At 53.1% G+C, this 12924-nt stretch overlaps 1 protein-coding gene across 1 annotated transcript in view; it reads right to left on the bottom strand.

Annotated features, from left to right (window-relative positions):
• The window catches only part of MACF1 (microtubule actin crosslinking factor 1), a 147035-nt gene that overhangs the window by 79193 nt on the left and 54918 nt on the right, over nucleotides 1–12924 (bottom strand). Inside the window, 17 exon segments of the mRNA XM_030038275.1 lie at nucleotides 2685–2820; nucleotides 3274–3362; nucleotides 3468–3620; nucleotides 3800–3898; nucleotides 4539–4646; nucleotides 4755–4838; nucleotides 5149–5311; nucleotides 5488–5681; nucleotides 6171–6309; nucleotides 6516–6694; nucleotides 6974–7143; nucleotides 7723–7906; nucleotides 8341–8467; nucleotides 8841–8995; nucleotides 9493–9645; nucleotides 11893–12018; nucleotides 12386–12481. Coding sequence (XP_029894135.1) covers nucleotides 2685–2820; nucleotides 3274–3362; nucleotides 3468–3620; nucleotides 3800–3898; nucleotides 4539–4646; nucleotides 4755–4838; nucleotides 5149–5311; nucleotides 5488–5681; nucleotides 6171–6309; nucleotides 6516–6694; nucleotides 6974–7143; nucleotides 7723–7906; nucleotides 8341–8467; nucleotides 8841–8995; nucleotides 9493–9645; nucleotides 11893–12018; nucleotides 12386–12481 — 2355 coding nt within the window.

Genomic DNA, 12924 nt, shown 5'->3' with positions numbered 1-12924 from the left:
TTCACTTCAGAGTATCTAGGAATCTCTCCAGCGCAGCTTCCACACTGACTCCTGCCATGCTTTAAATCCTGCCCTTCCCCAAGCAGATCTCAAACGCCAGGACAAACGGAGAGCACCACAGACCCCCGTGCCATGGAGCAGCTCCCCAGCCACGCAGACCGGCCATGCATTAGGGCAGGAGCGCTGCATGCAGGGCAGCTCCCCGAGCACGACCACCGGCACCCGCTCTGCCCAGCTCCAGCACCTCGAGGTAGCCATGCTTTTCAGACAGGGCAAGGGGAGAAATGTAAGAAGTTGGAGGTCCCAGTATGGAAACAGTGACAGACTGGGAACAGGCCATCTACTTTGGTGTTTCTGGAGGGGCTTTTCTCTTCTTGCTGGCATCCCCACAGGGAGGGTAATAATTAAGATGATAAAGAGTAACGGCTCTTTGGACGTTTGGGTTTCTCCCAGTCCCACTGGTTGGGTATAAGGTTGGCCCAAGCACTAAAAGATTTTTGTGGGGATGTGGTGGAGGGAATTGGGATTGTGGAATGAATTCCTTTTGCACCCCCAACACGCTCTGATTTTTTTTTTTATGAGTGAGTCTAACAGCACAGGTGGCTGGGGGTGTTTGTAGCTGCGGCACAGCTCAGTTATGGCACAGCAGAGGATGCAGCCTCCACCACGCTGGTTTGCAGATCCCCCCCACTGCCTTCTGCTGTGGAGACACAGTGAGCCGGCTGGAAAAACCTAAGCTCTCCACCATCATTGCCAGACTCTGACATGCACGTTTGGAGATGAACAAGTCATGGAAAGACAGAGAAGAGGAGGGGGGGGAAAAAGAGAAAGATAAAAAAGGAGATTGGAGGGAGGGGTGTAAAAGGCTTTTACTTACCCGAGTTGCAGGGTGTGCCTTGAGCAGTTAAAGACAGAGCCTTATGGAGCAGTTCAGCCGTATCACACACAGTGTAAAGCTTGGTGTTAGCGTCCAGCATGCGACTGTTTTGTTTGCAAAAAGAACCCCACACACAGGTCGTCCTCTTTCACTTTGTGTGTTTTGTTTGTGTAAATCCCGGAGGGTTAGTTAAACTTGTAAGCAAGGATGTCAGTTAATCTTAAAAACAGTTGACATGAAACACAAACTGTACAGGGACACATCATGCTCAATTTAGCGCGTTCTGCTTTGCATTTTTGTCTTTTATAACTTCTCTCTGACAGTTGGATGTTTCCAGCAAGCAAATGTTAAGAGTTCCTCATGCTCCCTCTACAGTGAAGCAACTGCACCGCACAAGAGCCACAGAGATCATCTCGTAGACGGGGATCTACGGTGAAGCCCCACTGCCATCTCTCGTTTTGTTTCCTGGGCTTTGTCGAGAGCGTGAGTGAAAACTGTTCTAGCCTGAGCCCCAAAGCATGCTCATGCTGTACAAAAACAGCCCAGCAAGCCCTGGAGAAGGCTTTTGCTGAAAAGTCATTTTCCTGCCTGGGAGGGAGGAAAAGGGAAAGGAAAAAGCATCCTTTCCATGGGCAGGCTGCTTTCAGCTGCTCTCCTGGCAGCAGCAGCAGAAGCATCAAAGTCGTGATGGCTTAGCGGCGACTAACGAGTTGGTTTGCTCACCGTTAGCTTTCTGCTGCCAGCACGAGGGCTAAAGGGCTTGCAATAGAAAGCGTTTACTGCACTAAGACACCTGAAATGTGCTATAAAGTCCAATTTGGAGAGAAACACTATGTGTTTAGGTGAAAGCTGGACAGGCAGATTTCAAACAAGCAGCCCTGTCGCCCTCTTCCCGTGAGCGGCTCGAACAGGGCTTCACTCACGGACCCAACAGCCAAAACCTGCGTCACGCGTCCAGATCTGAGCAGGCCGTTGCTTCAGAGTACAGGGAGCCAGCAAGCAAACACACAAATATATCCATCGACACATGTATATACACTTATATAACACGTACACGTATATCTGTGAATGACCGAAGACAGCTCATAACGGAGGCAATAAGGATGCGCTTTCAGCCCTCCCTACCCAGCGAAACAAGGATGGGGACTGACAGGAGCGCTGGTGGATGTGAACAGGGAATGGGTCCAGCTACGGGTCGTGAAGGTCTCCCGGGTCAGCTGAGGGCCTGGACGATGCAGTCGCCTTCCGCTGGGGAGAGCGACTTCATTCAGCCACAGCTGAGACAAACCTCTCGCCAGGCCCTGACATACACAAGATGGCACGGGCAAATGCCCTTCTGCAGAAACCCACCTTCTTGCGTCTCCTGCACGCAGGCAGCCTGTGAGAAGGGGCCCTCTGCGGTTAAAGCACTGAGAGGGCATTCCTCAGAGGACACAGATTTGCTAAGGGGACCGTTTCCAGGACAGAGGTCCATCTACATCCTTGCCCACCAAGCATGAACAAGCCATCCCTTGTGCACAGGGCAGAGCTCTGAGGAAAACCTTTGCAAAAGGCAACTCTCCCATTGACCTGGAAGGCAGCAGGTAAACAGCTCCTGCTTGGCATCCGGAGACCACCCCAGCCTGGATGCTTCGGGTGACGGATGGACAGAAGAGAAGGGAGGGCAATTATGTGCAAGTAAGAAAGTTGACGGGCTGCAGCAACGAGTGGCTGGTGGCCATGAGACACGCAACCAAGCAAAACCTTTTTCACACCCTGAGGAGTGCCCCGTGTCCATGCAGCCACGGGACCGAGCGGGGACCAGTACCTTGTGCTCCGTCTCCTGAGCGAGCTGGCTCTGGAGCTGCTGGAGCTGCTCCGTGGAGTCACTGCAGAGCGCCTGGTAGGTCTCCTTGAGGGCACTGATCTGAGCAGAAATCTGTTCCTTCTCCGGATGGGAAAGCCTGCAAGGGGAAGGGGAAATCTCTCAGGGAAACTGCACAAACCGGCCCCCACTCTGCAGAATTAACATGTTCTTCTGGTGAAGGAAAAGGCCAAACTCACCACAAGTCCCCTCTTCCTACTGCCCTACTCTTTACCCAGCTCAGCTAAAACCAGCAAGGGCAATTGTGCTCAGCAAAGGCTGACCTGCATCGTAACGATCAAATCCCCAAATATGCAGGGCTGGATCACTGCTAAAGGGGATTAATATTGTCCCAACAGCATAAATGGGTTGCATATTTCATAGCTCTTGTTGCAGATAAGAAAGAAGACAACTGTCACGTGCAGCTCATCACTGTTTTTAACGGGAGTTGGGCACCGGACCCCAGGGACACAACTCCACCAGCACCAGCTCTAAGGTTTGTCATCTCGCCCCACTTCTCTCCCTGCCTGTCCCCTCCTCAGGCCACACTCACTTGTGGCTGTGTTTTGCCAGGAAGATTTGTGAAGTTTTGATGGCCTCAGAGACCTGCTCCTTCTTCGCAGCCAGCTCCTCGTTCAAGGCCTGGGGGGGGGGGGGGGGGGGGGGGGGGGGGAGAAACAAAGAAGCTTAATTCAGCTGTGGAAAAAGAGCAGAAGTTAAACTGTCTGATGGTTGCCCCCAGTTTACCTGCTGCTCCGAGATGGATTTCTCGATGTCACCCAGCTCTCTGCTCCCAGCAGCAGCTGTCCTGCCTTGCACACTCTGCTTCAAGCTCAGGGCCCAGCCCAGGAGTTCCTTTACCTTGTCCACATGCTCTTGCTTCTCCTCTTCCACTACTTTCTGCAAACAGAGGAGGGAGGAAGATAACCATGTCAAAGGGGTCCCAGGTTTCCAAAGGCAGAGAGGGTCTCAGGAGCAGTGCCCGAGATGTAACCTCAACATGGAGCAGCAACCTCGGGGGTGCTAGGAAATGAGCCTGCACATTTTTAATAAAGTTCAGTTCTGTACAACACCCTTACCTCCTCCTCCTCCAGCCGCCGGAGAGCATCGCTGATGTACTTCACGTGCTGCGTGGTTAACGTCACCAGAGCTGTATAGCGAGTCCGCAAATCCATGAACTGCAAAGGGAGAGAGGGGGAAATGGGATGCATCAGTCAGGACCGGCGGATCCAAAGCGACGTACTTTATAGTACATGACACGGATGCACCATCTCTCGCTTGGGAAGCCCCCCAGGCACCTTGCAGACCCGGTACGGCATCAATGAAATGCAGCAAGTCTGACAGGGAGGGTTGTGGCCACACACGGCATGCTGCACAACACTGGAGCGAAGGGGAGACTCCGGTCACGGACACTGGGGCAGATGCTCAACTCTTACAAGAGGGCTACTGGGATCTTTAATATCCACATGGAGCAGACAGGACCTCAGGTCCCTAAAGGTCTCATCCCAAAGATCCACACACAGTAATGCTGCATGGCGCTCTGGTTATTTACCTCGCAAGGCTGAAGGGCTGAGCCGACCCCGCTGGATTTGACCCAGGGGTTCCCAGGAGTCTAGGTATTTCATACCTGGTGCTTAGAGCACTAAGCCATCCTCTCTGGCTATTGGAAAAAACAGCGAGGGTGGAAACTTTATGTATACAAGAGAGTTCAGCAGAAAGGAGCCTATTTCACAGAGGCTGCTCGGGGGTTTGCTTGGCGTCGAAGAACCCCCCCCCAATTTCTCCCTCGCAAGGTCGGGCGGGCGGCTGGGCTCCTACCTCCTGCGTGATGGCGTCCGAGGACGAGAGCATGCGCCGGCGTTTCATGGGAGACTTCTGCTGCGACTCGACAAACGCCCTGTACGTCATGAGCTGCAACTCATAGTCCTGCAAACGCAACCAGGGGTGAAGAGTCATGGAGCATGCGAGAGGCGGACTGTGCTGGGGCTGTTTCTGCCCAGCCAGCCTTATCTAGGTGCAGGAGGGGACCCATACCTTGACGGCAGCTGAATATTGCTGGGAGAATTTCTGACACTGGTCCAGTTTGGCTTGATTTTTCTCGATTTCTGCAGCCAAAGCCTTCAATAAAATTCAAAGAAAAAATGGTTGTCTGGACAGCTATCATGGGAGGTGAACTGAATTTCAGTCCGCATCCCTCCCCTTCTGGGTAAAGTCTTTACACTCTTCCATTTTTTTACGCAAGACCTCATCTCCACCTCAAGCTAAGCAGTTTCTCCACTTCTGAGACACCCAGCTCAGGCTTGCAGCCTCTTCCCCGCTGCATTTCATATTTTCAAGCTCACAGATGAAAAGATTTTAGTAAAAGAAAAGAAGTGACACGGTCACTGCAGTGCATGCGCTATCGAGACATGACAAGATCCTGCCTTACCGTTTGCTGGCTCAGCTGCTCCGACAGCACCCGGCTGTCCTCTGCCTGCCCAGGCTTCATCAGCTCCTGCTGGACCGTGATCTCCTCAATCCACTGGATTAGGGCACTGTGGCACTGCCGGTAATCACTCAGCACCTCCTGGATGCTCTCCAGCTCCGCGTGGCTGAGAGATGAACCAAGACAAATCAGAGGAGGGCGAAACGCCACTGTAGGCTATAGGGATATCCCAGCCACCAGTGGGAATCCCATCTGGAAAAATGTCCCTGCTATCAAGCCTGACCCAAGCTCTCAGTTGAAGCATGAAAGTAAATCCGCGAAAGCAGGCAGGAGGTTTCTCACCGGGTCTCAATTTGGGTGCAGACTCGCTGCCAGCGATCCCACAGCTGGCTTCCCTTCTCCTGATAGCGCTCAAGGTCGATGCTGCGCTCTTGTCTCAGCCGGTACAGCTGCTCTCCCACTGCCTTCGCCTTTGCCATCTCCTCCTCCAACATGGAGAAGACGGAGCTCTTGTCCTTCACTTCCCCGAGCCATTGCTGCAAAACCAGCAAGAGACAGCACCGGTTCAACGTCGTGGAAAGCAAATGGCACATTAAGTCAGAGATGCCCTCCTGCCGGGAGCTGACAAGCCTGAGAAGGGGTTTATCTTCCCACTCTCCTTAACCTGCAAAGAACTGGCTGATTATAGGAGATGCAAAACAGAGGGGACCATGTTCTCAGCTTGGAGCAAGTCAGATTGGTTCAGGCCCTGTCCTACAGCAACAGCACATGGAGCTGCCAAAATGTTCACATGTGCCAGAATGTGCCCTACAAGAAGAGAGAGCACAAGCCATAGCAGCTCCTTTACCTTTACAAAGCAATGAGGTATCACATAAGCAGCACAAAATCCTCCCGGCAACTATGTCGAGGCAAGAAAAATGGCATACAGTACAAATTCAGCAGAGAAAGGGAAGGACCCTGCTTGACAAACACCAAAGCGTTGGCCAGTTTCTGCAAGCCCACCTTGGGAAATGAACAGCACCAACCTGTAACGCCGTTCTGTGGGACTGAATAGCTGCCAGGTCGGCGGGGACTGCCTCCTCTTGGCTCAGCTTAACCTCATAGCCTTTGACCAGAGATTCTGCTCCTTGGGTGTTACGAATAATAACATCAACCGTCTTCAACCTGGCAAATCAAACAGAGACAGCACAGTGACATCCAAAATTTGGCAGAGATCCTCTTGATGACGAGGCTGTTTGCACCATATGCTGCAGAGGGAGAGCTCAGTTATGGTCCAGTGCAAGGTGCGTTAGAGGGCCAGAAGAAAGGTCTTTAGCAGAATTGGGCAGATTCAAAACAGTATTTGGGAGCAGAGGCACATCGTGACTCACTTGTCCAGGTAGATGGAAGATAGCCCATACATCTGGTCCATCTTGTTCACCACTAAGTCAAGTTCAGAACGCAAGTGGGGCGTGCTGGACCCCGCGGGCGCCTTGTCGAGGAAGCTGTAGCATCTCTCAGAAACAAACCGCAGGTCCGATTGCAGCCGTTGCAGATCCTCCTGCATGCGCTATGGGAGGAAGGGAAAGAACATGAAAGGAAAGCCCAAGCAGGCAGAGAAAAAGCAGAATAGCCCTTGGCAAAGGAGATGGTATGAAATGAAGCAGGGAGCCCACCTGGAGAGGTTTCCTGCTACCTTCTGTGTGGCAGGATCCCCTTCAACCCTGCGCAGTCATGCACCCACCGCCCACACATTCACCCCAGAGAAGCTAAAGCTATTTTTGGCACATGCTGAAGACCAGCAGCCATCACCTCCCTCCCTTCCACTTCTCACAGCAGCAGGACCGACCTCCTGCTCTGCAATGCGGATAGTGTTTTCCTGGATAGTGTCACCATCTGCTCGGGCGCTGCTCGGGGACTGGATTCGGCTCACTAGCCTCTGCTCACACTCCTCCAGGCGCAGACGGATATTCTTGAGCTCGGAGAGGTATGTCCTGGCAACGGTCTCATCCTTGTCTTCTGCGAGTCACAGACAAACCAAAACAGGAGCTCAAACAACCCCAGCTGGCATCTGCCCCAAATGGGACCTGCCGGAAGCCCCGGAGCCAAGTGCAGCATCATGCTGACACCGAGGCACCAGGGTCTCTGCTCGGACGGAAAACAACTTAATCAAATAATCTTGTTCAAACGCAGCTGAGAATAAGTCCAGCCATAGGGCACCTGGCATGACAAAGCCAGAGTCCTCAGTCTTGGTGGGACTCACAGTGCTGCTGTGTCACACGTGTCACTGCCGCATATATTTTCTTCAAGATTAAATGCAGGAAAAACTCCTTGCTCAGAATGCATCCTAATGACTAAACCCATCTCCAACAATATTAGGGTAAGAGGACTCAACAGTTAAGCTGAAGCTGCAAAGCCAAGCCCTCTCTGCAGGAACAAGGCCAAACACTTGAATGGATGGAGAAATAAGGAGAGCAGCTGCTCACACCATCAACTAGCTAGCTCAGAAAAAAAAAAAGAAAATGAAACCATCCCATAAGTCCTTTGTTTATGAGTCCCCACAGCTCCTGGTTAATCCATCATCCCTTTGAAGCTCACCGTTCTCCATGGACTCCAGCAGCTGCCGGATGTGTTCCTTGGAAGATTCCACTTCCTCCTCCAGGCGCAGCCGGTCCGACACCGAGAAGAGCTCCGAGTCCCGGCTGTCCTGCAGGAAGTCCTCGTAGTGCGCCTGGAGGCTCTTCATGGCTTGCTGGCACTCGCCTTGCGCTAAGGATCTGAGCTGCAAGTGCAAAAGCAGCACATCTAACCGCCGGGAACAACTTCCTACACATCACCTGAAGCCACCCTTCCCAGCTTAATCACCTTCGTTTGCCAAGTGAGTATTTTCTCTTTAGAGGAGAAAAGGCAAGCTCCTCCGTATCAGCCTCATGCCTCCCTCCAGCCTTGCTCACTCCCTAATGAAACGCTACGACCACGATCTCTTATGCTTATTACAGTTCCGCAGCAAAGTGCTGATGCTCTTTTTATTGCGAAAAACTGCAATCGTTTTGCACAGAACCCCCAAGCTCAGGTTTTCCCGCTGCTCAAAGTGCAAAGACCCTTGAATTCCCCAACCTCGCAGTCTCTGGTCTTCCCTTTCTCCTCAGCCACATGTAGAAGCCTGGACAGTGAGCAACGCAGCCCCGGAGCCAGGCAGAGGAGTTCCTACCGTACCTTTTCCATGCTGAAGCTTTGCACCAGAGCGATGTCCTTCCTCAGGTAGTTCCAGGAGATGAGGCTCTTTGTGTTCATGTGGAGCTGGTGCCAAAGAGCCATCACTTTCTGGTACAACTGTTCTACCCTGCAAGGGGAAGGAGCAGATCCATCAGCCCCGGATCTCCCCAGCACGCTCAGCCCTGACCCTGTTAATCCACCAGCGAGTGATGCTCCTGCTGTTCAGTGCCAGAGATCCCTGGAAGGATCCCTCCTCCCAAATCATCATTTTCTCTTTCGCAAGCTACTACAGCAGTTGCTGTGATAGAGTTCGCAGCGGTATAACCATGGGGGATTCCTTCCCTCACCCCGAATCATCTGTGCCACCTACTCCTGTTCCTCCACCCCAGCTCCTCTCCCATTCCCACCCCAGATCTGTCCCCTCCCATGCCACCAACCCGCTCCCCATCTCCGTGCCATTGCACCTCTGGGACACCCTGCAGCAGAGACCAGTAAGTTACCTGTTGGCCATCTCGATGGCCTCTTTGTTGGGTGGGGGGATCAGGAAGCAGACAGACGGCACCATGGCCTCGTTCCCCGTGGGGCTGATCACCTTCCACTTGGTCCTCTGGGAATTGTCCTCCAGCACACACTCGTCATTCCTGCAGATGGTGATCTGCGACGGCACCAACACCACCCGGCCCATCAGAAACCAGCAGCAGGGCTGCACATGCCTGCCCTTGCTGCCAGCTTCCCTCCTGGGGGCGAGCCAGCTTCCGTAAATATATATTTATTTTTTTTTTTAATTATTTTTAAAATCAAGAAAAAGCCTGGTATAGTGCCAAGCAGTGCAGCACACTCATGTCTGGAGAGGAAGGGACAAGGAAGTTAAACAAAGCTGGCTACCACCCACGTGCTTATTTGGCTGAGGCTGATGAAGCCCATCATCCTTGGGGAAAAGGACTTTAGCTCCTGCCCAGAATAAATGTGAGACATGGAAATCTCCTCCAGGAAAAACAGCCATGCTATTTCCCTCATTCTCTCTTCCCACTCTGTTCCTGCTTTCCATTGACAGACACCACGGAGCTCATCCTAAACCATCATGGGCATTGCTCCCCTGCCTCATCCCTGCCTTCCCTTTCAAAGTCAAGCCGACAGCCTTCCAGCCCTCACCTCGATCTGCCGATAGTCACAAACAGCCTTGATGGGGATCGTGCTCTTCACAAGGTGCTCCGGGTTCCTGGGCCGGAGCTGAACGATGGTTTTGGACCGTCCCACCAGGCTGGCGACGGAGCTTTTCGACTGAATGAGCTGCTCCTTCTCGTCCTGGCAGAAAGAAGGATGAAGGACGGGTTGCTCGAGGCAGGGGAGAGGAGGTCTCTCCCAGGCATCTTGGCACCCCCCACCCTAACGCTGGCCCGCAGGAGCTACACTGGGACCAGAAGGGCTGAACAAACACATCAGGAGGATCCTGCTGCCCTAACAGGTTGGGAAGAAGGGTCAGGAGATGGGGTGGAAGGGAGGACGGACTTCAAGTTGGGATGGGACCTCTCCACTACTACTCCCACTGCCCTGCAAAGCTGCATGCACACCTCTGGCACTTTTGCTGCTAGGACAAGAAAACATTTTCTTTCAAAAGGGAAAAAACGAGAACACGGAGTACACCACAATTAAAGTCCCAGGAGGTGTAAAGGGCCAAGAGCAGGACAAGCTCCAGCCCAAAGCCGGGGACGCTTAGTTGTCTGGAGGAGAGACCACAGAAGCATGCTCCCTTTTCTAAAGCAAAGGATGAAGGCATGTTTAAACCAATGGCTGGAATGGGGATACGATGAATTATGCAGATAAAACATCTCAGGAGAAGGGGCTAGTGGTGGAGTGATCGCACAGGTCTCTGGGTTTGAGTAGAAATTTGCTGGTTGGAAGAAGATGCTGTGTAATTGATTCCCACAAGTCCCTGCTGGGTTTGATGATGGGACAACCCGGGGGACTGGTGGCAAAGCTCCCCTGGAACAGCCTCTGGCACCAATGGAGACGTGTGCGGATCACGACACTGGCAGCTCACGTGATTAGTGGCAGCTCAGCCCATTCTGGCTGCAAAAGTTTAAAAAGGATCCCAGAAAAATGTTCTCCCTCATGCTTGGTACTCTCGGGGTTGGTTAGTGTGCTAACAACAGTGGAGGATAATTTAATGGTAAAAAAAAAAGAAAAAGAAAAGAATAAATGATTAAATAAACTACCTGTGCCTGTCCCAGGGAGCATGATTGGAAGAAATACAACTTTAACTTATTAGGTAAGAAAGAGTAATATAGCTGAGCTCAGGGCAGCTGCCCCAGTCCTGAGATCGTGGCCACTCTCCGGCTGCCCGGACAAGCCTCTCCCACCCCAGATGGCACCTGCCGGATCCCTGGCGTTGCAGGGCTCGCAAATACGGACCCCAGGAGCCAGACCGGCTGCTCTGTGTCCTGGTAGCACTGGAGGACAGACCAGGACAACCCCGAGACCATGACAGAGAGGACGGGAGCCCCCAGGCCTCCAGCAGAGAAGACGGTGAGCCCTAGCCCAGCTGATACACCCATCACGAACACCCAGTAACGGCATCCCAGCTTCACTGGGGACACACTGGAGATCAGTGGTGTGCACTAAGAGCAAAGACAAAGCAGCCGCCTGCCTCCACATGCTCAAATGTCACCTCCTGGCACTTCCACCAGCGGCTCAGCGGTTAACCTACAGCCCAAATCCTCCCCCGTCCCTGGTTTCGAACACCATCTGATGCTTTGCTCCTTGGGTTTTACTTTTAGGTTGGTTTTTTTCCGGTCAATTCGGACAAGAAGATCACAGTGTGATTGCCCGTCGTCTACTCTCTGCTACGCCACAGCTAAGCCAGGCCACGTGCTCGGAGATCAGCGCTGCTGAGCCCCGTCCCCGCGCACAGCCGGGCTGCCCTGGCTCTCCCCCCACCGGCACAGCGCGATGGATTAATATGGGATTTGGTCTGGATAAAGCACAGGCGTTGTCTCCGCATCCCACTGTGCTCCTAGCAAGCACCAGCTCAAAGCAGAAACAGGAGCATCCTACGGGCTCTGTGCGACAACTCCGTCAGCAGAACACGACTGGCTCCGTGCAGACCAGGATGGCATGATGGGCACCGATGGGGAAAAACCAGCTCACGTCAAGCTATGAGTTTTCACAGACAGCACACGCTGCCTGCTCTTCACCCCGAGGATACAGAAAGACGCTGGATGGTGCCTCTAAACAAAAGCGACCCATCGGCTATTATAATGACCGAGATCTGGCTACCGTCGGCAGCGTTACATCCACGCAGCGGTGCAGCTGGGGTGGCACACAGCCTGCACCCCATGGCCACGTACAAACACATGCAGCAGCTCCAACAAAAAGCACAACATTGACCGAGATGGGGAAACAAACCATGTTACATAAAACTGCATCACTATGGGAATAAAATGAGCCCAGTTTTCCCTGGGAAGCAAGAGGTACCCCAAGCAATGCTGCTGGACCGGAGCAAGAAGGCCACCCATCGCCCACGCAGGATGGTGGGGATGTCCAAGAACCCACCATGGAGTCCTGCAGCAGGTCCTCCAGCCGCGTCAGGCTCGTGTTATGGTCACAAGAATACTTCCTTTTGATGGAGTCCTGCAGGTTACGCAGGTAGGTCTCTGACTCCCGGGCATCGCTGAAGAACTGCAAAGGCGAAGAGGGTCACAGAAATGTGCACAAGTCCATCGAGCAGTCAGCAGCACACTGCAGGTAAGGGACCACCCCAACATCAACCAGCAGCTCCTGACACTATTCTGGCCTTAGGGCTGCAAGGGCAGTGAGCATCCCACATGGATGGCCAGAACTACATGGAATTTGATCTCTTTTACCCTAGCGAGACATCCCCAGGGAGCAGGTAAGGAGAAAGAGATGATTCAGGAGAAAGCAGCCCCCGTGAGCACCACAAATCCCTCCTTCCCTCTCCCCAAAAGGAAGGAGCAGCATATGAAACTCATGCAGCGGGATACCACGGATGGCGACCAGGGAAATTTGGGCTGCCCCTCCCAAGTACCTGGAAATAGGCAGCGTTCTCCTTCACGTGCTGTTCCACGCACAGGCAGAGCTGCTTAATCCACTGCCACTGAGTCTGCACGGCAGCGCTGTAGGCCTGAGAAACACACACACCAAACGGCGATGAATAATGAGCATTTACCAGCCAGAAGGGTCACAGGAAGGACACAGCTATAGCCGGCGGATACATAAACAGGGAAGAACTGGCTGCAGCCAGGAGGGTATGGGCACAGGCACGAAGAGCAGGAGATGGCAGACCCTGGACCAGTGACGTCGGGGGCTGCGGCAGGCACAGGTTTGCTTTCTCCCGCCCCAGAGAGAAACACCAGGGAGAAACATGTCCCCGCAGCCCTTTGCCTCACCATCACTGTTTTTCTGCAAGCCTGGATAACTCCAAGGGAGCCGAGACCGTTCTCTGCATCGCCTCGCTGCAGGAAAGGCTCATGCTCTGTACAAGTGTCTCTGTGTGTCTTAATTTGAGGTGGGGATTATTTGGGAATGGCCTCGAAGCTTCTCATTGCACTCCCCAGTAAAACAGTT

Source organism: Aquila chrysaetos, chromosome 16 (genome assembly GCF_900496995.4).
Source record: "Aquila chrysaetos chrysaetos chromosome 16, bAquChr1.4, whole genome shotgun sequence".
Classification (NCBI taxonomy): Eukaryota; Metazoa; Chordata; class Aves; order Accipitriformes; family Accipitridae; genus Aquila; species Aquila chrysaetos.
The sequence above is the reverse complement of the archived record's forward strand: the minus strand, read 5'-3'. Positions and strand labels throughout refer to the sequence as shown.